General features: G+C 41.5%; 1 protein-coding gene across 2 annotated transcripts; it reads right to left on the bottom strand.

The window, feature by feature from the left end:
- Nucleotides 1-2,198: 2,198 nt before the first annotated feature.
- On the bottom strand, nucleotides 2,199-20,295 carry LOC147886368 (uncharacterized). 2 transcript variants are annotated; one of them, XM_087395498.1, is made up of 9 exons: nucleotides 20,154-20,295; nucleotides 19,660-19,968; nucleotides 19,078-19,280; nucleotides 4,242-4,592; nucleotides 3,870-4,070; nucleotides 3,706-3,776; nucleotides 3,450-3,613; nucleotides 2,854-2,941; nucleotides 2,446-2,579 (listed from the first exon to the last, which is right to left on the bottom strand). In XM_087395498.1, the coding sequence occupies exons 1-8, from the start codon at nucleotides 20,233-20,235 to the stop codon at nucleotides 2,856-2,858; spliced, it is 1,467 nt and encodes a 488-aa protein (XP_087251624.1). In that variant the 5' UTR covers nucleotides 20,236-20,295; the 3' UTR covers nucleotides 2,446-2,579; nucleotides 2,854-2,855. The 2 variants fall into 2 exon arrangements, with proteins under 2 accessions (XP_087251623.1, XP_087251624.1); XM_087395497.1 differs by lacking the exon at nucleotides 2,854-2,941 and having other exon boundaries at nucleotides 2,199-2,579.
- Between the last annotated feature and the right edge of the window lie 6,947 nt (nucleotides 20,296-27,242).

Here is a 27,242-nt window from a genome sequence, read left to right as displayed (position 1 = left end):
GGGAATTTCATATCGGAGTTGAGATAGAGAAGAAAGTTCTAAAAAGGGTGGAAAGTGATGAACTTGAAGGATAAAAGTAGAGGGAGAATGATGAGGATGCACGAATAGTAATCATGTACTTTATATCGCCATAACTGTTTTTTAAAATGCACTCAACATGTATGATTAATATTAATTGGTATAGTAAGTAATGTTTTAAGATCTCAATACTTCCCTAAATATATATATAAGAACATATTTTTTGGTTATAATGTGCACCATTGATGGCACACAATGGTTGTAAATTGTGACAAAAAAAATGTTGGAATCAAATGCAAATTAATGATATAGTTCAAATTATGAAACATAACAATGCATGAGTTTGCAATGGTGTGTAGGATGTAAGGCCCCTACAAATGAAATTATAGTTATTTTGGGGAAGAGATACTTTTTAAAATATTAGTTTGGGACGTGCCCCTATAACCCTAGGTCATTCTCACATTCATAATTCATTCTAAGCATTCCTCGCTTGCCCATTACACTAGTCTAGTTTCCCCCTCCACCCTAGTCATGGATCCCACTAAAGTAGCATTTGAAGAATGGATGCATTCTCATTCTCACTCTCTATGTGATCAAATCTACCCAATCTTTTGCAAGTTAATGATTGTAGAAAATACCGGGTCGTAAATCAATTGTAATTGAGAACCCTCAATGCAGCCAAAATTTGGCAAAATTTTTGTATTATCTGTACACGAACTTTCCCCATTCAAAAAGCACACATTTTTTAGTACACAACAATAAGAGGATGCTTACTACTTCTGAATATTGCCACTTACAATATGTACAACCTCAAGTATGTAAGGAAAAATGTATATTGAATTCAACGATAGCTTTCTCAATCATGGCCAATCATGGACCATGGACCTTGTTACTTGTTTTGTTAATATAGTCCTTAGTGAAGAATGGTAAATTCAAATTCTAATGGTTTTGTCATTGGTACACACTCAATCACACTTTCATGTCCGATCACCAATTAATCACCCCTCCGTCCTTTGTAGTTGGCCCATCCAAATAGCCAACTTCCCTCACAATTATGTTTTCATGATGTCTATGGAACCCTAGCCAAGGCTTTAAGGAGACCATTAATAAGGACCTAACAAACGTCCTTGAGTCCTTTAACAGGTATTCCTCTTCCAACCTTCAATGGAAAAGAGCATCTACTTCTACAACCCCTTCACATTCTCAAGTGAGCCTAGAAACTAAGGTGATGGAAGTCAATGTACACCTTCTGTAGGAGATCAAGAGTTGGGTCATATTGAGGTGGTAGATGAAAGTGTAGACCTTCTATAGGAGAGGATCGCGAGTGACAAGGTCATATTGAGTGCATACCCAACCTATACTAAACTGCCTTCCAAATTTAAACCTTGATAAGGTAGCAAGCATGCCACACATTGCATTTCTAGATCCTTTGACTATTGATGCCGCGTTGTATCGTAACCTCAATGACCTACGCCAACTCTAGTGGTGGTAGAGCTCAAAACAATGATCTAAAGATACTTGAGAACTAAACAAGCTATTGAGGATGCAACACCAAAGTATTAGATCTCTAAAGAAGAATTCCATATGCATGTACGTTCCTCCTTATTTGGTCCAAGCACAAAACAACTTTAGGGTTTGGGTCAAATTTTAGTACTATTCAAATTTATCGTTTCATTAAAGCCAAAGTCACACAGGCATGTCAACATGCACCCCATCAAAATTTGTGCCAAAAAAACCTTCGAGCCCCACCAATTTTAATAATTCCCCTTCTAAGGCTCCGTAAGGGACTAACGATGTATGCTCCTAATGGGTCGCTTAGTTACTAGTCTATATATGCTTGAGATTCATCCAATGGAAGCCATTGAGATAGTGGTCTCACCCCTAAATAATGTGAGATCGAGAGGCTTAACACTGTACAACAAACATGAATTAGCATGTTGACACAAAAGAAAATCCATTACCTTAAGCTTGTGAAGGTTTGATTGAAATTAAATGGAGGAGACATTACAAAAGGAAAAATTGAATCCCCCCCTGATACAGGCCATATAATCACATTGTATAAAAGCAAAGATGAAACGATACGAAGGAACACAAAAACAAGTTAGCTTCATCCTCTTTCATGATGTCGATCATATATTGTGTAGTTAATTAAAACAACAAAAAGAAAATTAGAGTGCTTCCTTCATATATGCAAAAGTACCTTAAAAAGCAATTTTTAAGAAAGACTGTAGAATGCTACTAATCAACCTTTGTTAACGAGAGGCCTTTGAGAATATCTCTCAAACCTTGGTAATAGCTATCACATTTATGATCTGTGAAGAAAGTGCCTGATAAAACTATCCTACTGAAAAACTGATACGGATATCCCTTCCAAAGTTCACAGCCTTCCCTTCCCTCAGTTAACTTCTGATATTTCTCTTGAAAAACTCGCTGCCCACGAATATGAAAAAGAGCCCCTGGAGAAAACAGTTCTTCAACTGGCTTGTCGAAATTCTCAGCATTAGACACGCACAAATCCTTCTTCTCAGGAAGCGGCCGATGCAAGGAAATTTGTTTTATTTCTGCAAAATGGAAACGAATCAGTACTTCTCTGTGGAATAAGGCTCAATCTTTCTAACAGATACCTCTGAATGACGACATGGAGGTGCAAGAAGAAAGAACCGACTTCAATAATCAATCATACAGCTGCAACGTTTACTGGCAATTTATTTATGTGCTACTTACAGAGCAAAGCTTTTCTACTATTGTCAGAGGTCCACACATCAGAAACATAACTATGAAGTGTATACGAACACATATATACATGCATTTGATCCAAAAAGGCAGAAAAAAAACCTTCAAACGAGGAAAGTGATGAGTGAGAGCAAAGTAAGCATGTCAGCGATCCCTAGCAAAGAGTAAAAGCCAACAGAGAGATGCACGCCTTGCATGCTCCCACCATTATTCAAAGCATAGAGTCAGTGTTTGGAGATGAAGTATTCGCTACAGATGCCCAGCTCTAAATCCACAAATATTAATCCGAACATAAACAGCCAAAAAACAAAAAGGGCCTAGCTTCCACAGGCACAATCCATGCCAAAATTTGGCCATGGACCCTTAAATGTGTATTTGTAAGCTCAAGTGGCATCACATGATTCCCCATTTATAAGGAGCCAATCCTCTGGGTGCGCTAGCAATTTCCTATTTCTGACGATCTGAACGCAAAATGAGATGGCATTGCAAACATTGTGTTATAGTTGCTTATGCAATTCACAGAAACAGATTTCATATAGCTATTCCCTGTCACCCCAATCACATGTTTACTTAATTCACAAATTACAATGCAGCATCAACTCTCTTTTTCCTTTTTAATCCCAATAAGAGTATAGCAGATTGTGCATGTACAGAAAACCCAGTGACATACAATAAACTCTACTCAGAACATCTCACACCTTGCTCTGGGGACATTGCTTCCTCTTGGGACGACCTCAGACGGCTCGCATAAGCTGTGTACCTCCGGGCAACATCCTGTACAGATGATAAAGCTTGCACAGTGCTAGCAACCAGATCCAAAATTCCTTTGCGCTCTTCTCCTTCTTTGTATAGAAAACCAGTCCTGTAAAAGATCTAATCAATATCTTGCAAAAACACGAAATATCCCATAAAATTTGAATTTGATACACATTATATCCTTTGCCTTTGCCATACCAGTCTAGTGCCAATATCTCATTACGTAATCTCCGCAATGATGCTGCACTGAGTCGGGCTATTACATCATCCTGCTAGAAATCTCAAGGTCAGCATTTGCATGGCATAATTACCAACGAAAGATCTGATAACACATAAGAAAAGTAGAAGTAATACTTACATACCTGAAGAACTATCGTGCGTACAAAATCTGTACATTGAACAGAAAGATTCCTTGAAACACAAGGAGGGCTTGCAAACCCCACAGCTGAGACAATACTAGGGCAGAACCCTAACTCCTCCTTCGACTTTTTGCGAAGCATCATTGCAAGGAGTGACGCAGTTGCTCCTCCCAGTGAATGTCCTACCAGCCTTAACCCAAAACCCTGCGCACGAATGAGATAGGCACCTTTGCTAATAATGTAGCGTGGTTTTCACATATGGAAAAAAAAACTGAAATAATTATGACATGTCAGAGATGTACACTCACAAATAAATTGTATGTATTAGCATACCTAGAACGTGGTAACAGTAAGGAACTTAAGAGAAGCACTTACAATGTTTTTGTCTAAATAACTCCTCAGAGTTCCTAGTTCATGCATTATAAACCATTCTGCCGCTTTGGCTGTTCCGAAATGTACACTTCCTCCATCAAATGTCATTTCTTCCTCACTATGGGAAACCAAATCTGTTATCACATCATGAACTGAGCTTGTCCCACGAATTCCCATAACCACTAGCTTCTGACGAGCATCCACTGCAATGTAGTATGCAGGGCGCATCACACTTGCTTTGTCCATGAACTTCACAACATTACTTTCACGCAGCATGCTGACTCGAGCAAGGCTTGCAGGGTTTTCCATGTAAGCACCTTTTGCCAGCTCCACATGATAGATAAGTTCCTCAACCTGAGGCAAAGCAAACACCATTCCATCATAAGCAATAATCATACATGTGTGGCATTGCAAAAGCATTAAGCAGGCAAAGCAGCCAGGCATGTTGGCATGAATGCTCTGTTAGAAAAGGAGAAACAGGTTGTTTGCTTAAGGCCGATACTACTCCACAGAGGAAGATTCACACCGAGATCACAAGATATTAATGCGGAACACAACAGTGCTTTACTTAATGTAAAAGGACAATTCAGATCTGAAAGAGTAATCAGACGTATAGCCAAAACAGAAACACACACGCGCACACACAAGGCTCTGTTTTGATGCACCAATATGATCTCCTACAGGCTGTAGCTATGCACCTAGGTGTGTTCTGGATTGCTGGGAATTCTACTCCTGTAAGAACTCCTTCAGTGTAGTAAACTGCCCCCACAATGGGGCTATTTATAAGGCTGTATCCCCAGACTGGGCCTAAGTTTGCATAATCTTACATTTCAGGGATGTATGTATTCTAACATTCTAGTCTGCGTAATCTTACTTTTCAGGGACATAATACAAGCTATGGTGGAAAATGCAGACAGCTGGTTGGTTTTGCAAGAGCATGCATAAATTTCACACACAACATGCAATCATGAGCAAGGAACAAGCGCACATGCATAACCTAACTGGTCATGTGAGGTGGCTACAACAAACTGAACATGAAAACTGATGGAATGGTTGCTACCTGACCAAAGAGCTAGGTACCTGGCTGCTAGCCGAGTATGAAAACTGATTACAATTGGCTGCTAACGTGCATTAGAGCTGACTGTAAGTGGCAGCTTCAAGAGGGAAGAGAGGGAGGGAGAAGTCACAGCCTAAGAAAGATTGGTGGACTGTAGAAGCTCCAAGGAAGGAGATAGAAAGAGGGGGGGAGAGGTCACAGCTCTAACTAACTGAACATGAAAACTGACCAACTGGCTGCTACCTGAGTGCCATGGATGTTAGAAATAGATCAATGCCCTACCCAAACATGCACATTAGATAGCACATTGAATAGCAGCCGCTAGTTTCAATTTCGGTTAAATCTAACAAATCTAGCTCAAGGTATGTTCCCAGCATGCCTAGGACATACTAAATTTTGTAGGCCCATTTGTGTAATTAATTGTACGCTGGGTAGAGGGGTCATGGTCCAAATTTTAAAAAGAGAGATTAGAAACTATATTATTAAGATGCTGTATTTAATTCCCTGTTTATTTAGTGTCACGAGAGCGTGAGTTTTTGGGCTTGCATGTGGGCAGGACCCTGGGAAATGAGGTGGGCAAGGCCATGGGTTGTAGGTGTGCACAGACCTATGCGACAATTACAGTTGCATAGCCATTGCAAAGAACCCCATGTTTCATGCACAAACGAACACATCGAGGTCCATTACCATTTTATTTAGGAGCTCATCATCGACGAGATTGTGGAGTTAATGTACTATCTACCTCTAACAACATTTCAGATGTGTTGATGAAGGCACTTCCCAAAGACCAACTCGAGCACCTCATTCAACGTATGGGGATTGGCCCATAGTTGAATCATTAAGAGGGGGTGTTAGAACTTACTAACACAACTGTGAGCCCCCACATGAGGACAAGGGGTCAATTGACTAGGGAGGGTTAGGAACTGCACATCAGCCTGCACTTGATTGGAGGACTGGCTGCATGTGAGGATGGAGCAGAAATAGCTGCTGATGGAAGACAGCATGTCTGCGTGGCAGAGGGCTGCACAAATAACAGGAAAGCTGCACTGCCAGGGCCTCTTTATAGGCCTGGCAGGAGGCAGTCTATAGTCCGAGCGATGAAAACCGAGCAAGCCTCATGAAGCAATCAATGAAAACTGAGCAAGAAAAATCAATATATGACATTTGACTTAACCCATCACATGTATCCAACAATTAGAAAGAAGTAATAGCCACAATTTGGCATAATGATTCAAGCAGTAGAATATCATGTGTAAGATGTCATAGTACTACCCATAGTCTTGCTTAATATTGATGTGATTTAAAGTAATCAAAGACCAAGTTAAAATATTACATTGACCAATATGACAAACTAAATTACAATTCAAAGTCTCTAAGTATTCATCATCAACAAATGTGCAAGGATCATTTTCCTTCTGTTTGGTCATTTGATCAGGCTTCTCACCACTACCCTTTCCATTGCTACTGCTTAGCCTAGTAGATCACTACAGACACAATCTACATTATCAATACATCTAAACGACCCAAAAAATCAAAGGCATGATCAATGTATGGACATTGAAGAATATATTTTTATCTAATGGATTTTATGCCACAGTAGATGAAACAAATAAGAAGAATTCTATTCATTTTATAATGCAAGAAATCTCTTACTAGACTATATATATTGAGTGCAATGTTTGATGCATATCCTATCAAAGATATATGCAAAACAAAAATCACTGCAAACAATCAACCACATTTCAAAATGCAAGGAGTGTCCTCAAATCATCTTAGGCCATATTATTAAGAACACCATGATCTATACCTATCTTCTTAAATAATGAGTATCATATTGAATTTCACATAAGAAGCTATTGAATGCTATTCATCCTAAAGCATGGCAAGTGACTTCTCCATAAATAATAGTAGAATTTGCACTTCATATTATAATAAATATTTTATAAAGTGGTATTTATTGATTCTATAATTTATGAAATATCACATGAGTGCATATATACATGAATCATATGGGTGTTTGAAAGGCTCAATAGTAAACTCATTACCATCCTAATCAACATGATCCAATCGAGCTCTCTTGGCACTCGCAACCTACACAACGGGCTCCACGACACTACCCGAAATCAAAGTATTATTATGAAAAGAGAAGCATGCATGCCCATTTGTCAAGAATTCTATAATTAGAGGTACAATACCACATCCCATCTCCATTCATAGAATTATTATCAAAAGAGAAGCATTCATGCCCATTTGTCAAGAATTCTATGATGATAGTACAATACCACATCCCATCTCCATTCATAGGCCACCCAGAGGACACAAAAGGATCAAAATACATTCAATGAAACTAAAGGATCCCTTGCTTATTGAAAATTCATGGTGGATGATGCTCCAGGTTCCTTCTATACCTCAATCTGATAATGAGTCCACTAGTTACCCATTTGTTGTATATCCAACTTCTCAAAGATAAGTTTAATATATACACTAAATATTGTAGGTGTATGGCCTATATGCATCATAAAACACAATCACTAGGGAATCATTTGCAACATGGAGGAAGGTATATCAAGTACATTTGATCTCTTTCATCACACAATGATTCAAAGAATCTTTCTAAACAACATATCTTCTCCTTCTTGTTTAGGTAACCATGTAGAATTTTATCTAGAACAACATGTGATGATCCACTCCAATAATTGCATGCAAACATATCATTCCATCAGATAAGGTAGCCTTCCACCGTACCATGCTTTCACCTTGATGCTTACGTGCAAGTAATGTGCTACTTGACTTTCCGCCTGGTTTTGAGATGTGTGGAGATGGGATCCCTACATGGTACCATCTCACCAAGGATCACTTAAGGTGTGCCATAGTTGTAATTGCGACAATATTGGATGATCAGATGGTGGTTAGTCCTTATTTTCCCATTAGCAGTAAGAAATACTTTATTGTAGTTCTAGACTATTTCAGAGTTTAAGCATGGGTGCTCTTTATTTATGTGACTATTGTGTAATTTTCCTATGAACGATCATGCATTACAGATCTATGTAGCATAAAAATAAAACACGATATCTATAATTAGATATAAAATCTTTGACTTTATTGTGCATTTCATAAAGTAAAGAGACAATAGAGTCTAAAAAACACCTCTTAGTACTGGAAATTTATGACCTAGATGTTGAGAACCTAAGATCCCTAAGCACAGCCAAAAAACTATGATAATTTCCATCAAAGAGCATTAAACTTTATAAGAAAAAAACAATTTCATATACCATTCCCATTTTATAAATTGTTGTACCCTTATGCACAACCAAAAATATGTAATAATTATGAAAATTCTACCTTTGAAGGTGTATAAGAGCTTGAGTACGAAGGTCTGTAGCAAAAGTTATGGCCTTTGGCAGGCGGAGATTCCATGCATTTTGGGACCATTTTGCACTACATATTAATACATGTTCTCTACCACCCCTCAAGATTTATGATGAAATATGAACTTGGAATAGTGTAGATGAGCTTAAGTACTACAATTTTGGTTTTTACATCATCTCGATCAGAGATCTATAGCAAAAGTTACGGCCTCTGCAAGCGAGATTTTGGGCCTTCTAGGACTGTTTTGCACCTCGTATTAATACGAGGTCTCTACCAACCCTCAAGCTTAATGTTGAAATATTACCCTCCAATGGTGTAGATGAGCTTGAGTACTACAGTTTTGGTTTTTAAATCATCTCGATCGGAGGTCTGTAGCACTAGTTATGGCCTCTGTAAGTAGAGATTCCGAAACTTCTAGGACCATCTCTGCACAACATATTAATATGCTATCTCTACCATGAGAGGGAAGGTAAGAGGGAGAAGTACAAGGGGGAGAGAGTGAGAGAGTGTGGTGACACAAAAGATGCGGGTGTGAAGTGATGAGCCACACCACAAACTCTTAAGTTTTATTAGGATTAGGTTTTTCACCCTATGACTGTCTTAAGACAGTCATAGGTGTCATATCTTTAATAAAGGGGTGGCAATGTGCCTTTACCCCAACAACCTCCTACCTAAAGGCCAATGTGCCTAAAGGGGAGAAAAGAATAAAAATTACAGCAATGTACAGTTACTGTATACAAGACCATAAAATAAGAATGGTCTCATCCTAATCCCATGATGTGGCGGCAATGTGCAAACCACTCTGTAGGCAAGCTCTTAGTGAGCAAATCTGCAGGATTATCATCAGTATGCACCTTCACAAGCTCAAGTCGCTTGTCTTCCAGTACCTCCCTGATGAAATGATATTTCACATCTATGTGCTTGGTCTTTTGATGAAAGACTGGATTCTTTGCCAACATGATAGCACTCTGACTATCACAATGCAAAACTGGCATATCTCCTGTAATGCCCAAATCTCCCACCAGCCGAGTAAGCCATATTGCTTCCTTGCAAGCCTCAATGGCTGCAACATATTCAGCTTCAGTAGTTGACAGTGCAACACATTTCTGCAACCGAGACACCCATGATATAGCACCTCCTGCAAATGTGAAAATATAACCGGTAGTAGACTTCCGGTTATCTGCATTCCCTGCATAGTCTGAATCTGTAAAACCATGCACCAATGCATCCTGCCTACCATAGCATATGCACAAGTCTTTGGTACCCTTGAGATACCTCAAGACACCTTTCACTGCTTCCCAGTGCCACTTGCCTGGATTTGCCATATACCTGCTGATGACTCCAACCGCAAAAGCAATATCCGGACGAGTGGCAACCATGGCATACATCAAAGAACCAACTGCAGATGCATACGGAACCTTGGTCATTTCAGCCTTATCATCATCTGATCTGGGCCTGTCCTTACTGCTGAGTTTTAAATGTGGAGGCAACGGGGTACTAATAGACTTCCCCCCCTCCATTTTAAACCTCTGCAGTACTTTGTCAATGTACTCTTTCTGTGACATAAACAAAAGTCCCTTGGACCTGTCACGAGTAATCCGCATGCCAAGAATATGATTTGCAGCACCCAAGTCTTTCATGTCAAAAGACTTATGCAGGTGTTTCTTCAAAGTACTAATCTCCTGCTGCGATTTACTGGCAATCAGCATGTCATCCACATATAGAATAAGTAGCATCAAACTGCCATCCTTTGCCCGTTTGGTGTACAAGCAATGATCGGTCTCACACCTATGATACCCTTGGGACTGCATGAAGGCATCAAACTTCTTGTACCATTCTCTTGGTGCTTGCTTGAGTCCATATAAGCTCCTCTTGAGCTTACACACAAGCTGCTCTTTCCCCTTAACAGCATATCCCTCTGGCTGACTCATATAGATCTCATCATGGAGATCTCCGTGAAGAAAAGCAGTCTTCACATCCATTTGACATAAATCCATGTTCTCATGAGCAACAAGAGCTAACACTGCTCTCAAAGTAGTCATCTTGACTACAGGGGAAAAGATCTCATCAAAGTCAATGCCCTTCTCCTGCTTAAATCCCTTGGCAACCAATCTGGCCTTATACCTTGGTAAAGCATTTGAATCCACTTTGACTTTGTAAACCCACTTGCATGGCAAAACCTTTCTGCCTGCAGGTAGCTGCACCAAGTCCCATGTATCATTTTGAAGTAGGGAGTCCATTTCTGACTGCATGGCTTTCTCCCACTTCCTTTTCTCTGTTCTTCCCATAGCTTCCTTGAAGCTGGAAGGCTCACCACAATCTGTCAGCATAATAAGATCAGACACATTGTTGGCTCCTGGAACAAACCTGTCAGGAGGCCGTTGTACACGGGTGCTCCTCCTAACAAAATGTTCCGGATTAGGCTGCTGTCCAGCCTGTTCGTCATGCATGACGGGTGGCTGTACCACCATATCTGGCTGTTCTACAGCCCCATCTGCTGGCATATCCAGTGGTGCATCATTGGCAAAATTATCTAGCTGATTTTCAGCCTGTATACCCTCTTGAACAGGGTTATCTGCAGCAGCCTGCTGCTGCATATAAATGGGCATTCTTTGCTGTCCAACATCATCATAAATAACCCTCCTGTATTCCACAGGTTGCACGGGTTCCTTGTGTACACTATCCTCTTTAAAGATGACATCATTGCTGCGTATAATCTTCCGTTTAACGGGATCCCATAACCTGTACCCCATTTCACCTTCGTCACCATAACCCATAAAGATGCATCTGAAAGACTTTGGCTCCAGTTTGGTGCGCAGTTCTTTGCGTATATAAGCAAAGCACTCGCAGCCAAACACACGTAAGTGCTTATATGAAGGTGGCTTGCCAGACCACACCTCCTCTGGCACTTTCAACTCCAAAGCCTTGTTTGGCGACCTGTTAATAATGTGAACTGCTGTTTGCACGACTTCTGCCCAAAAGCCATGGGGTAATGCAGCATAAGACAACATACATCGAACCTTCTCCTGAATAGTTCGATTCATCCGCTCACTTACACCATTTTGAGATGCATTATGAGGGGCTGTGAGTTCCTGTTTAATGCCCTTAGCTTCACAAAACTGTACAAAAGCATGTGACACATACTCACCCCCATTATCGAATCTGAGGCATTTCAGACTACGACCTGTCCGATTCTCAACCTGAGCGACAAACTTCTTGAAAGCATCTAAGGCATCGCTCTTATGCTTCAAGAAATTGACCCACACTTTGCGTGTGGCATCATCAATAAAAGTAATAAAATACTTTGCACCCCCCAGTGATAACTGTGGCATCTCACACAAATCAGTGTGCACTAGATCAAGCGGTGCTCTATTCTGGGGAGTTCTCCTCTTATGAGGAGTCACACAATGCTTGCCAAATATGCACTGATCACAAGTAGGCAAATCTGAAAAAGAAAGAGACGGCAGATAACCCAAACGTGACAGTTCTTGCATTCCTTTAACAGATATGTGTCCCAACCGGCTATGCCACAATGAAACCTTTGGCAGCTCGGTTATGGCAACAACATGATTACCCACACTGGAAACATAAAGAGGGTACAAGGTATCACTCTTATAACCCTCAGCCACTACAACCTGGCCATCAGTAATCACCCATTTGAAATCCCCAAATGTGGTGTGGTAACCACTGTCATCCAACAAGCCAGTGCTAATCAGATTTTTCTTGATTTGCGGCACATGGCGGACACCATCAAGCATAAATATGCGTCCATCAGGGAATACTATCTGTATACTGCCAATCCCTGCAATCTGACATGCATAGTTGTTCCCAAGATGAACAACTCCATGAGTACCTGTGTAGGAAGTAAACCACTCCCTATGAGGAGTAACATGAAAAGAAGCACCTGAATCCAAGAGCCAGGTGTGCATGTCATGGCCATCAATAACCAAAGTATGTGCAATTACAACAGAAGAGCATAAAACATCATGTCTGTCACTGTCACTATCCTCTGCTGCAACATTCACTGCATCCAAGTCATCTGCCTTGGCCTTGCCTTTGCCTTTGCTTCCACTGCCTGCATCCTTTGTTTCAGCCTTCTTGGCTTTCTGATCCCGTATGAACTTGAAGCACTTAGACTTCACATGTCCCTTCTTGCCACAATAAAAGCATTCAATATCCTTTTTGCCACAGGACTGACTGCGGGATTTGGACTTACTAGTAGATCTCCCCTTCTGCTGAGTCCTGCCTCTATCCTGTACCTGCAAAGCATTTGAAGACTTGCTGCCCATATTATTTTTCCTGCTCATCTCCTCCATAAGGAGAGAGCTCTCCACATCAGCATACATAAGAATGACATTTGAATTTGACAGGGTGGTCTTGAAAGTGTCCCAACTCTCAAGGAGGGTACACAACAAGAAGGTAGCCTTGAACCCCTCATCAAGATTCAAACCCTGTGCAATCAGCTGTGTAAAGATGGCATTGAACTCACTCAAGTGTGAGGTCATAGTTGTACCTTCCTTCATGCGAAGATCAACCAGCTTCTTCAACCAATAAACCTTACTGGCTGAACTCTTTTGGGCATACAACTCTGCTAGCCTCTGCCATAGGCCATAAGAGGTCTTTTCAGCCTGAACATTGAACACAAGAGTATCAGAAATAGTAAGCATGATAGCTGCCCTTGCGGACAAATCAAGCTCTTCCCATTCATCATCTGCCATGTCAGATGGCTTGACACCCTTCACCCTTATGGGCTTAGAAATCTTCTTTAGCAGAAGTACATTCAAACACTGTTCTGCCCATAATGCATAATTGTGTGCTCCTTCCAATTTCTTTATGTTCAGAATTGAAGATTCACTTCCCCCTGATGCCATATCAGATAAGGAAAGTTCCTGACTCCCTGTAAGTCAAAAAATGACTGAATAAAGTTCTGATTTCTCAGAAAAAAAAGAACTTGCTCTATCAAGAGCCAGAAGCACTCACAATAGTGCTGTTTTTTTTTACTGTCAAAAGAATCTGCAGCAAAACAGTAAATTTCCTTCCAGTTACTGTACCTTCTGACACACTGTACCGTGCTCAAATAGGCATAAAACAGTAATTTCAGAATGCTGCAGCTGTTCCACAGGTGCTTTAACAGTGCATCATCATCTGATGAAGCATAAAACACTGCTGTCCTGATCACTTCTCCCACCTCAAATGAGGTATTGCACTGATTTTATATGCATAAACCACTTGTCATACACTGTTTTGTTCACTGTAAAAGAGGCTCCAGACACTTCAGCCTGTCACAAACCTGCAACAGAAAATGGGACAAATCCCAAGCAATCACCCTTCTGCCAAAGGGATAAAAGGCATCTGAAGGTCTCAAACAGTAACCCAAGTGCTCTCAAGCAAAATCTGGGCAAAAGCCCCTTGATTTGACACTTGTACCAAGTGAAAAACACCTCAAAACTGAGGTAGCATACAAAAAAGTAGCGCTCTCCTGGCACTTTCACCTGACAATGCAATGCATAAACAGCCCTGTGTACACAATAACAACACAGATCCCAACGTACAGACACTGAAGAGAAAATCTTTTGAGCACTGTCAAGAGAAAATCTTTTGAGCACTGTCAACGATGGACAGTTAGGGACCGAGTAAACTCGATGCGCCCTGGCCAAGCGTGGCTCAACTGAGATTTTCCAAGGTGTCGTACACAAAATGTGACCTGCAAGAAATGTCACTGAATACACTGCGGAAACAAGACCAATGTGGGCTCCCTGGCTCCACACTGCCTCAAGGCATACACTGCATAGACTTCCAGGCAAAAGCCCTTTGAAAATGTCACCCAAAAGCTGAGATTTGCACTCAGCAAAAGCATAAAAGTCCTCTGCAAAATCAAGGCATTACCTTCCCGAAACAAGATAACTGTGCAATCAACCACACACTGTGGTACTAGTCACCTCAAGCACGAGGGACACGAAGGTACTTGCTGTACTTTCAAAACACAGTTTTGAGAACTGAAAATGATCCTGAATGAAGAGCAGAGTGCTCTCTCTCCTTTTCTTTCTCCCCCAAAGAAAAACTGATGTACCTGCTGTACTTTTGTACCTTTGTACCTGTGTAGGGTACAAATGTACCTGCTGTACCTGTGCAGGGTACAGATCCAAGGAGAAATTTCGAAATGCACTCCTCTGACGCAGATCCAAAACAAAAAATGCACCTCCCTGTCGAAAATCCCTGACGCAGCTCCCTGTCACAGTCCGTACAGCGGCGTCCGTACGGCACGGTCGCCTGTACGGTGTCCGTACGTTCGTACTGTACTGTACGGCGCGCGAAATGGCGCGCTGCCTGCGCCCACGCGTGCACCTGCGTGATGCGCTGCCCCGCGCTGCCTGACTGCGCTGCCCGCTGCAGCCCTCGCTGCTGCCCTTGCTATTGCCCGCACTGCCCCGCTGCAGCCCGCGCTGCCCTGCGCTGCTGCCTTGCTGGCCACTAGGGCAAAGAGGTAGGGGGAGTGGGTAGACGGAGTGGAGAGGGAGGGGTAGGCTCTGATACCAATTGAGAGGGAAGGTAAGAGGGAGAAGTACAAGGGGGAGAGAGTGAGAGAGTGTGGTGACACAAAAGATGCGGGTGTGAAGTGATGAGCCACACCACAAACTCTTAAGTTTTATTAGGATTAGGTTTTTCACCCTATGACTGTCTTAAGACAGTCATAGGTGTCATATCTTTAATAAAGGGGTGGCAATGTGCCTTTACCCCAACATACCACCCCTCAAGCTCCATGTTAAAATTTGACCTTGAAGTGGTGTAGAGGATAAGGCGTACATGACTATGGATGCTAAGTAATTTTTAAAAAAATTGGATATCCTTAAAATAATACAAAATAATTCCCTCTAGTTTTTAATTTTATTTATGATGCAAAAGGCAAAAGAAAAATGTATTTTCAGAGTCATGCGAAGTGGGGTAAAAAGAGAAGAGGTTATGAGCAAAACATCAAGAATTGAGGTCTTTTGGTACTATTACCATTTGTTCTAAATGGAAAATAGGTGTAAAGAAATAGAGATTCCACTCCTAGAGGCAAGAGGTGATAAAGAAAGGTAGCTACAATACGCAATAGGAGGCCAGGAGACAAGAGGGGCGCAACAACTTTCAATAAAGATTTAATATGTTTGAGCAAAGGAGGAGAAAGCTAGACTTTTTTGATAGATTAATTGAGCTTCAATTAAATTTATGAATTGATAATGTCTCATATAATGGATGGTTTGCTTGTTTTTTGTCGCTCGGTGCAATTACTTTGCTCAGTTATTTTCACTCGCTTTTTGGTAATCCTCACCTGGCAGTAGGCGCCTACATCAGCATCAGATACCAATCAAAGCCTGAGCAGGTTCCAGTCGGCAGATCTGGCAAATCCAGACAGGACACCTATCAGACCTAGTCGGGTTTATCTACAGACCCACTCCCCTATTTTTATACAAGATTCAGCCCTATAAATACTCCCCTCACCTCCACACTCAACAGCAACACTGAAGCCCTTTACCAGTGGACCTGACGAGTATGGGGAGTTCTGTGCTCTTAGAACCTAGCATTGCAATCATCAGTTTTTCACCCAGCACCTCTGCTGAATGTGTTCAACTCATTGTGAGCAGGTTTTCCCACATCCATGGATGAATGAAGACTGAGTTCTCTTTCTCTTCTCTCCACTGTACATTCTCTGAGCGAGGTTTTCAGTTTGTGTGTGTGTTTCTAAGGAGTTCCCTAGATCTATCCACTGTGCAAGCAGTTCAAGCAATTAGCCCTCTATTTCTAACAAGACCCCAGTCAGCTGAACTACAAGGATATGTGCCATATATAAAGGCCCCATTAGAGGGGCAATCTGTTCATTCTAGAGGTGGTCAGGCAGTCAGCCAGGGACTGTTCCAAAGGCACACTAGAGTGCATACCAACATTTAGTGGGAGAGCATCTAGCGGTGCATAGGACAACAGAGCATATTGAGCAGGAGGGCTCATCTTGGAGCAGCTATTGAAGCCCGTGAGAGGCATGCAGTGATCCAGGAGGAGCTCTACAGCAGTAGTAGTAGTTACCAGTGCACAAGGGATTGCCATACTTGGCTGTACCATCTGCTTGTTCACACATATTGTTTGAAATTGGATTACAGTATTTCCTTTGGTTCTTGACATTCTTTGGTTGTACACAATACGTGAAGTCACTAGCTAGGTATCTAATCAGAAGGATAATAGACTAGGTTTCTCTAACACAGTCTGATACTGAAAGCTTTGATCTTCCGTCCTGAGCACCATTACTCGCCTTTTGTCGCCTAATCAGAAGACTTTGTCCATATTACAGTCTACAACATGCACCTGTAATTTTACAGCAGTGCGCTGCCAAGATGATTCGAGCCCTTAGGTGTTCTAAACTAATTGCCACAGTCCATTCATACCAATGAAAGAACATCCAAAACTGAGGGATTCTGTTAAGCAAAAATCCACCCAGCCACAAATCCCAGTGCTCCTCTCTCTCTCTCTCTCTCTCTCTCTCTCTCTCTCTCTCTGTCTCTGTGTCAGCCGTGCATCAGCCCTCAGCCGCGCCTCCAACTCAGCCCGTCCTTCAGCAAGGCCAGCAGCAGTTTCAGCTTCCAGCGTGACCCACAGCACTAAGGTCACCCCCCCTAGCCTAGTCTTCTCCCATCGAGTTCTGTTCACTCCAAGCCTCAGCGAGTTAAGCCACAAGCCCCTCAGCTCAGCTTGCAGCCGCTTCCTCTTCAAGTCGCAGTCCAGAGCTTCAGTTCACAGCAGCAACAGACCCTAAGGTCGGGGGGGCTCCAGGTTGGGCTGAAACCCCTCAGCCCATCTTGGGCGTTACTATAACAGGAGAGGGGTTTTCCAGCTTGCACAGGCCGTGCCCAAGATCAAGGCGTTCACCCCTGTGAAGCCCTTGTCTACATTTCTTGCAGGTTTTGCCCCGACCCCTCCCCAAGATACAAAAACATATCAGAGAACAAGGCTCCCTGACCCACAAGAACGTGTATACTATTTAGAACTTGAAGTCCGAGAAGTTGAGAACTCAAGCTTTGGTTTGCAGCTCTTGAAAGGAAAGTCCACAATCTAGAGGGGAATGGAAAGTAAGAAGTCATCCAGGAGGTGCTATCCGTGTAACACATCCCCACCGACACCACTGCTGGTTTCAAAAGTGCAAGAAATTGTCGACACTCAAGTAAAATCCATGAAACAAGAGATGACAGCAGATGTGAACAGCAAAGTCAACAAAGCTGACCTCTACAAAGAAGTGAAAGAAAAGGAAACCAGAGAGACTAACAAGCTGATCTTATGTGTGGGGGGACTACCATATCGCTGCCAAGACACAGGGACATACATAGAAGACAAAATAGACTACCTCAAAGAGAAAATTACAAGTAGAATGGGATCTAGATGCATCTGGAATATCCAGCAAAAGGGGACGCAGATGCATGTTTACATTAGTGACAAGGAAGCAAAGATCAAGATTTTAAAACAAACACATAAGCTGAAGGGTACAAAGATATGGATATCTGAAGAATTCACTCTGACTCAGCTCAAGCAAAGATCCATTGAACTCAATAAAGTGAAAGAATTGAGGAAAGCAGGAAAATGGGCGGTCTACCGTGGAGGACGAGCATTGATTCGAGATTTCAAATCTAAACCCAAAGACTCTCACTCTTAAACTGATGTAATGAAGGTCACATTGTGATAGCACTAGAACATAAGTATGATCTATAATAATTATGAGAGTTGCTTTATGCAATTTCTAGGATATACCTAGATGAATCCAGGAACATTCCCAAACTTATCCTCTAAAAACACAACATAGTGCAGTTTCAATCTCATGATAGTCACTCATAAGGTTGAAAACAATAAACTCCATCACGCATAGCAGGGACTAGCTACTATGACATCCCCACTTGCGTCATCGGCACCCAACAGTGGCTGTAGACCATAGTATAAAAATATGCTCACACATACAAATCCACACACCCACACATACTTGAGCATCCATTTATACAAAGTGTTCGTGCTTTAGGCACTTTCTAGGATATGCCATGTGCACTCCCTTTCTCCTCGGAGATGATGATGTTTTCTTTGATGTGTACTCTCAAGAATTTCCTTTCTTTTGAAGCTCTCTCTGAAATTCTCATCTAGAGACTTGCCGAATTCTCGCCATTTGGATTCTCCTTATAGCGCCATGTGTTCTTAAGTGGACCGTTCAATTGGAGCCATCTCACGAGCCTTCCATTTCCACCCTTACATTAATGCCGAGGCCTAGGAATGCCCCTAGGCTCTAACCCTTTAATCCCACAAATGCAAGTGTGTAACCAGAATTACATCCGGAATACATGCACAGATTTTCTAACAAAGACTCAGATTGTAATTATTGAACTAGGAGGAAACAGAGATTCTTACCACACTAGCTGACAAAACTTTCTCGCCCTTTATAGAATCCACAACCATTTCAGATGCATGGCGTAGAGATAATAGATACAATCCAAAGGTGAGGTCGCCCAGGCTCCACTGCTGCATTCCGGTTGTGGTACTTCGGTGAAGGTTTGAAGCAATATCCACAAGCGACCGAGCAGTGGCTGGCTTTGCCACCTTTGCGGCATCATCTGAAGAATTAATACCAGACCAGGGACAACATGTCCATACACTAATTAAAATCCTTCAAAGGAGGAGCAAACGAGCATGGGAAGGAAAGCGGTAAGCCTGCGTTCTTCTACCTTTCTATTCCTGTCGCTGTTCTTATGCAAGATTAATGCTATTTTTCTAACTGAGAAAGCACACAAGACCCGGTAAAGCAGGGATTTTGGTAGCTCTCTTTACTACATATTAATTTCCAAAAAAGAGCTTCTTGCAACAAATGTATTGCGGACAGGAAAGTTTCACAATTTTAAAAAAATCTCCATAGAAAGGACCTTCCATAAATGAAGGATTCCTTCCCAATTGTTTGTGAGCACATGTACGATTGAAGTCAATGAGAGTGCATGCCTGGAGGAAGAGCCCGTTTGTAGATGCTTAATGCTGATTCAAGAATACTATTCAGCCATTTCAGCTGTGAATTCCATCTTCCAGTCTTTTCGTCTTCCCCGTCACCATCATTAGCCCGATCCTTACGTAAAAACTTAGATACCTGGATTTTCCCTGGCGATTCTGCCTTGTCCTCTGAGTCACTATCATCAGAACTTGCCCCGTGAAAGCCAGCACATTGTCTCGTACCAGGGAAAAGATTCTTAAGAGCAGACCCAAGAGACCTGCTGAATAAGAGGGGCAGGAACTTTGCAGCGATGCGAGCAGGGCCTGCATGATCGAACGATTCAGGTGAATGGAAAAACTCTTCCGGAAGCACAATGGATGTGAAAAACTCGTTCAAAAATGTACCGATGCAGTTATCAAATGCAGAAAGATGACGATAATGAGAGTGAAAGATTCGTCCTGATCAAAGCAAACTCTTTCAGCAAAACAACAGGATTGGAAAAACTGACCAGGTAAGCTGCGAATGAGTTGCGGTGCTGTCATGGTAAAATGTCCTGCTATGAAGAAGCCCTGTTTGAAATACATACACATGCTTGTAAAAACCCTTGCTAGGCCCTCGGATATCGTCCTTCACACCACCTGAGAGAGTCATCAAGCTGCTAATTTATGTCACAACCCGCTATTGATGTAGCACTTCGTGGAGATGGAATGGGCCAACCATGTTAGCAGTTGGAGGAGCTCGCCGTGGAGTGGGCGGCTCTTCATGGGCCGAACACAAATCTCATGTGTCAGTGCGCGAGCCCCGGCCCTCCTATTGGGCCATCTAGGATGGCGGGCGGGTGGTGTGAGCCCAACCTCACTCGACACCTAACCTGTCTTGCAAGTTATGTGGACACTTGTAGACAACAATTGCACCCGGCTTCGCTTGACTTCCGCTAGTCGCCTGATGACTTCCAAGCTCAACCCATAGTTATCGGGGAATAAAAACGTTGGATGCTCAACCGGGATCGTATTGGGAAGGGGGGACGGGACGAGAATGCCACATCATATGACAAATCATCAAACCACATGCAAATATACCAAAATATGAAACAAAAACCAATTTCAACAACTCTAAACTTTCCATTTCCGATTTAGAATTGGGTCTATGCATTCGAAAGGCTATAGGAACGCCAGATTTAGGTCTGGAACGCTGGTTCTTGGTCATTCCCCATCTGGGAATGTTCCAAGGACGTTCCCATGTTAGACCTTTGTTCGGAATGGCATTTTGGATAACACTATGGACAGATGTTTCGATTGGCACATAACTAAAATGTTCTACAGGTGCCATGTGAACTGCTATTAGCAGTTCTGATACAATGCTTGGTTGATTGACAATTATTACCATCCTATCGGTATCATGAGTGATGGGTGTATGTATGAGTGACTTTGAGAAGAAATTATAATCTATCTATCCTATCATTCAAGCGCTAACATTTGAGAATTACAAGAACATATCATGATAGTATTGTCCTCAAAAAGTAAACAAAGGCAAAAAAGTTGATAGATATGAAACATTCCTTGAGGAAGATGAAAGCGAATCAAGTTCTCAATGGAGCAATTGGATCATAATTCACTACACTCGCTAGAAATAAGAAGTCGCCAAATTGGGATTTTGTCGTATCCACTTATGCAGTACAGATGAGGAATATAAAAAGATAAGCAGATTATCAGAGGAGTGGATAAAAAATGCATTGAGAGTAAGACGAAGAGGCCTACGCCATCACCAATTCTAATGGCAGACGTGATAGCCTTACATTATAGGCGACACATTGGGTTTACATGACCATTAGATAACAACATTCCATGGACACTGTCTACAGTGGAAGCGCATTTTGAATGCACGTATGTTTTAAATAATTTGCCTTGTGACCCTTTTTCAGTTTTATCATCATCGAAATTGTGTCTAGAAAAGAATCAAATCAATGGAGTCAGAAGGATGCATGGTCAATTTGTCCTTGGGTCTTCTTTCATTTATTAAGGACATAAAGATCAACATTTTTTTGCTTCCCTCTAAATAGTGAAACAAGGCTCCACAAAGTGGAGCTTCACGTATAGTGCTTGGATGACCCTTGCAAAGTCCTCTCCCTCTTTGATGGCATCCTTGCCTTTCTTTTCTTCTTTACGTGGCTCTATCAAACCCAAGGTGTTAGGGATTTTGTCCAGCTATGTCTTCCCTATGTCGATCCACATCGCAAAGATGTCATCTAAAGACTTGATCATGTGGATGCCATCTTTGAATGTGAGCTCATCGAGGCTCAACTGTTAGATCAAAGCAAAAAATAAGCATATATATTAAGGCAAAATATGAATACATACATCCCATGGATCACTATGGTCATGTCCCTTTATTAACCTTGTTGTTCTTCCCAAATCTTCCATTATTGCCTTACATGTGCGAATTGATCCAAGTATGCACACCTCCCCATGGTTTTAGCATGTACAATGTTTGCCAAACTCGAGTGCTCAATAGCCCCAAGTTTAGACAATTCGTGGGGATTCTAGCTCTTCAAAACCTATTAACATTAGTCAAAAAATAAAGAACTCATTCCACACGTGCATTTAAAAAATTTTCAACAAAAGACATAGTATTTTAAAATATTAAAAGGCAAGATTGTTATATTACCTGTACAAAGCTTTTATAGGTTCAGGGACCAATTGAATATCTTGAAGTCTCCTTACTGCTCAATTGAGTGTTGCCCACAAATCACAATGTAATCTACATGAGGAATGTTCTCTTTTCTCAAAGTCTCCAATGGGCTTGATCAAAAGGCACCAAGTCAATGGTTGTGTCCGTGGGATGTGGTGCTACTTTACAAAAGTCCATCAGGAATCCATCACTAACTTTACAACTTTGCTTGGTGATGTGGCGTGGACACATAATCCACTCCTGCCTCGAAACACCTTTTGACATCAAAAGGGAAAAAGCTTGCCACCACCATAAATTTTGGGCACCTGCCTTAAATTCTATCTCATCCTTTCCGAGGGCCTTAGTATTAGGTGGCATCATGTCAAGAGGTGGTACAAAGGGGAATCCAATAGCCTTGCTTTCAGCCTTACTCTTTGTCTCCTCTCTATCTATTTTTTTGGTATTCCACCTTGTAGCTTTTTGGTCATGTCTCATCTTTTTGTTCTTTTTGGTTATGTATGTTTGACTACAAAGTTTTGAATCCTCCAAGTATATCTGCCATATGATTGCACAGTTTGGGATTCTCCAAGTATATCTAGCATACAAGTGTTTCCAATTTCCTCCAATGTGGCTCTCTGCTTTATCTCCATCCAAGATTTTTCATTGAACCTGGATTATTAACAAAGCTTGCTACCATTCGTGTAACCTTTTTTTTATCTAAGGCACCTGGATGATTATATATTCGCCTTTATTTCTCTTTATCATAGCACCAATACATGGCTTTGCTTTAGTACCCACAACCTCTTGCATATCAACTCCGTTCCAAGACTGCACCATTCCTTCGCTTTCCCTTTAGTGAACAGTGTAATATTTCCTAGACCTTTGTCATTATCCATTCCTTATGTGTCTAGATACCATTCTTCTACATCCAGGACTTTCAAAACCTCTCCCTCCTTTGATGTCCCAATATTCTTATGAGAAATTTCTTTCTCATTTGTTGGGTTTGATGCTAAAACTTCTATCTCATTTGTAGGATTCAGCATCTTCTTTTGAGTGTCCATTGAATTATTGTACATCAATACATTATTAGTGTTAGTATCAAGCAGAGGTACATCTGAATATACTAAGCAAAACATAATAAAGAAGACAATTGATTGCAATTTTTTAAAATTTGTATGTGTGTCTTGACTTCTTCGAAATCAACCCAAGGTTGATTTGCAATATCTTACAATGTTTAGTCATCACCACTTGATAGTAGTTTCAAATTGACCCAAGGTCGATTTGCAACATGTGTGTGTGTGTGTGCACACATGCGTGCATGCGTGCGTGTGTGTATGTGTGCATGTGCATGTGCATTTGCGCATGTGCACACATGCGTGCGTGCGTGATAAACTTTGCAATAAACATCACAAAAAACAAGGTAGCATCATTAAAGGATGAACAATTTTTTCTAAAAGAGAAAATGTGAGCAGTGAAGCTTTGATAAGTCATTGGCAGCATCACTTTTATTGAAGAGGGGAGTCTGCCTACCTGCCACCATTGAAACCAAAAGGTAATTCCTTTCACACAATGGAGAAGCAGAACACAATCACACTATGAGAGCGACAGTTGACTGTGTACAATCTCCCCCCCTAGATGAGTGGCTCATGCTTCCTCATCTAGAGTATTTATGATATTCCATAAAAGCACCAAGGAGCCAAAATTATCCCTCTCATCCAAAAATGAGGGATTTGCTTTACATAGTCATCTTAGGGCCCAAAAATGAATTATGTCCTCCATAAAATATACTGCTCAAACTTGCAATAATAAAACAAATACAAAATTGGCCCATGGCCATTTATAATGCACTGTGCGACGCCTCAATCGGTACCCTCGCACTAACTCCAATCCTTGCTATGAGTTCCATCACTTGTACTCAAGTCGCCAATTACATTAGTTATTAACAATTGATTGAACGAATCACCGAATCAACCAATCCCAACATAACTGCACTCAAAGCACAATAATCAAGCACAACACCAATGACACTAGCGACATCAGTATTAACATGGAATCACCCACAATACCGACCATCTAGCATGGCAAAACACAAGCTAGTCAGGCGTCCCCAACTAACCACACAAAGTATCCGCTAGGAACCCCGCCGCGTCTGGTGCGCTCCTATGGAGTACTTTGTCATTGTCTCACTCGACTAAAAATAATAATGTCCAAAGCAAGATATATCAGAAATATAATTTCCGTAACATCCCTCTTGCTTGGATTGCAACTGATCTCAGTGCGTGTTTGATTATAGGAACTAAGGAGGTCTGGAAAAGTTCGAAAAAACTGGTCAGGCATCCACTGAGCATCGTCTCTTGGATGGTTCTTAAATTTGAGCAAGTATTTAGTATACACATTTCCTTTTCGGGTCGAGGTCTGTTGATGATCAACAATGCATTCAAGTTCTAGAATTTCTTCTTCATTAACAATCAATGGGGCCTCTTCATAGATAGGATGAATAGGTAAAGGTCCTTTGAAGGGCTTTAAGAGGCTGATATGGAAAGCATTATGTATTTTCCAATTAACAGGTAATTCAATCCTATAAGCTAGATCATTGATTTTCTGAATCACCTTGAATGGTCCATAAAAACGTGGGGACATCTTGATTACTGGCCATTTCTCAACACTCTTCAATCTTCTTTTCTCAATCCGAAGAAGTACATAATCACCTTCTTTAAAAAGCATGTGTTTCTGTTTCTTATTAGCTTGTTTTGTGTACTTCTCTTGAGCTATTGCAATTGCTTCTCGAACTTCTTTGAGAATATTTTGATAGTCATGGGTAAATGCATCTGCTGCCTCCACTCTATGGGTCAATCATGTGATAGGAATAGGTAAAACCTTCCCATAGATAATCTCAAAAGTTAGATGGGAAAGACTCTAGGTTTAGCTTTGCTAAGGTTCTTTTCGAAATGAAATCATGTGTACTACCATCATCATGCAGAATAACAACCTCTTTGCCATTAATGAAACCTTTCATCTTTAGAAGTGCATGACAATCATACTTACCTCCCTCTTGCTTGGCTGCTTCGTCGTCAATCATGTGCACTTTTGCCGTCGGGGTCTTCTTTCTTTCAGGACACTCAGTGGCTATGTGTCCCAGCTTGTTGCATTTGAAACACCTTATTTCTTTCTATGGAAAATTCCCACCGTTTGGCTTCAAAGAAGAATCTGTCTTCTGTGGAGCAAAACCATTTTTAGATTTAAAGAAGGGCTTTTTATCAAATCTCTTTTTCTTAAGGAAGGGTACATGCCATTCTGAATCTTTCCCTTCTTTTGGGATCCCATTCTTCCTTTCACAATTCATTGCAAGAGAAATTGCTGAGCTCAATGAGCGAGGATGAAACATGTTAATCTCAGCTCTCAACTTAGACTTTAGACCTGCCACATACTTCCTGCGTTGATCTCGCTCATTAACTTTCTCTAAGGATTGTAATTGGATCAATGTTTGCCAAAATCTATTAGTATATGTGGAAATCGTTTCCTTATCGAACTGCCTGAAAGTCTCCCATTGTTGTCTAGCTTTTGCTTTGAAATGTGAGGGAAGGAAATCTCTCTTGATGAGCTTTTGAAAAGACTTCCAAGATTTTGGTTGCCTTTTACTGTGCTTAGTGATGTTCCACCAAAGTGCAGCACTCTCTACTAAATGATTTGCAGCACATTTAATCTTGTCTTTTTCAGAGAATTTCTCCCCTGAAAAATAATCATCTAGCTGACTGATCCAAGACAAGACAGTGCGTGCTTCTTTCTTTCCATCAAAATTTTGAAATGAGAAAGCTTTTCTACTTATCTTACTCTTCTTCCTCGAATTTTGTGCTCTCAATGTGGCTTTGACTGTCCTGATAATAGTATCATCATTGGAATCATCGTCGGATGACTCATCGTTAGATGAATGTATCTTCCTTTTCTTACCATTGATTTTCTTTTCCAATCTCTCCCTATGCTCATGCTCATCAGCCAACTGTGCCTGAAAAACAAAGGCGATGCAGGCTGGTGTGGACTCACAAAGGACTAGAGGTGATCGGTTGATCTTTTCAACACTCAAGGTAGGGAGGTAATTAAATCATGGCCTTGTGCAGTCCAGAGGGGGTTAAGGCACGCGAAACTCCCAAATTCCAAGGCTTCCCAAGGCGGCTGGTGTGCAAGCTTTAAAGGTGATGGCGGTAGCACGCACACAGGTCCTGTTGTTGCAGCAGTGGGGGAATACAGAACGGGCTCTATGAGGCTCTTCTGTCGACATCAATTACGGCTTGTTTTAATGCAAGGCTTTGGCATGTTTCGCGACGGCCGAGAGTCTGCAGACAGGCTTCTTTTTTCCAAGTAGACCACTCACACAAAGCTCTTGTCGCACAATTTTTTTTAAAAATTAAGGCGATTGTTTTGATGGTACAAAGTACCACATAATAATCCGTATAGCCTGTGGGCATTAAGCTCTTCAAGTGAACCTCGAGCCTTGTTCAAATTTTGATGCAGAGCTTCCCCTTCTCAGAGACCACACTTTCTTTTGGAGCTTCTTTCTCCCAAGCTTTGAAGCGTACCGGAGCTCTGATACCACTGAAACCAAAAGGTAATTCCTTTCACACAAATTCACCACTTAATCAATTGGAGAAGAAGAACACAATCACACTATGAGAGCGATAGCTGACTGGGTACAATCTCCCCCCCCTAGATGAGTGGCTCGCGCTTCCTCATCTAGAGTATTTATGATATTCCATAAAAGCACCAAGGAGCCAAAATTATCCCTCTCATCCAAAAATGAGGGATTTGCTTTACATAGCCATCTTAGGGCCCAAAAATGAATTATGTCCTCCACAAAATATACTGCTCAAACTTGCAATAATAAAACAAATACAAAATTGGCCCATGGCCATTTATAATGCACTGTGCGACACCT

The sequence above is a fragment of the Dipteris shenzhenensis genome, chromosome 24 (genome assembly GCF_047967505.1).
Source record: "Dipteris shenzhenensis isolate YYH24624 ecotype China chromosome 24, Dip_SZ_1.0, whole genome shotgun sequence".
Lineage (NCBI taxonomy): Eukaryota > Viridiplantae > Streptophyta > Polypodiopsida > Gleicheniales > Dipteridaceae > Dipteris > Dipteris shenzhenensis.
The sequence above is the reverse complement of the archived record's forward strand: the minus strand, read 5'-3'. Positions and strand labels throughout refer to the sequence as shown.

Excerpts from the sequence above, each read along its gene's own strand:
- LOC147886368 (XM_087395497.1), bottom strand. The coding sequence starts at position 20,235 with ATGTGTATGTATTTCAAACAGGGCTTCTTCATAGCAGGACATTTTACC. Across the intron at positions 19,969-20,153 it reads ACTCATTCGCAGCTTACCTG|GCCCTGCTCGCATCGCTGCA; the intron begins GTCAGTTTTTCC and ends TCGATCATGCAG. Across the intron at positions 3,614-3,705 it reads GAGATATTGGCACTAGACTG|GACTGGTTTTCTATACAAAG; the intron begins GTATGGCAAAGG and ends GATCTTTTACAG.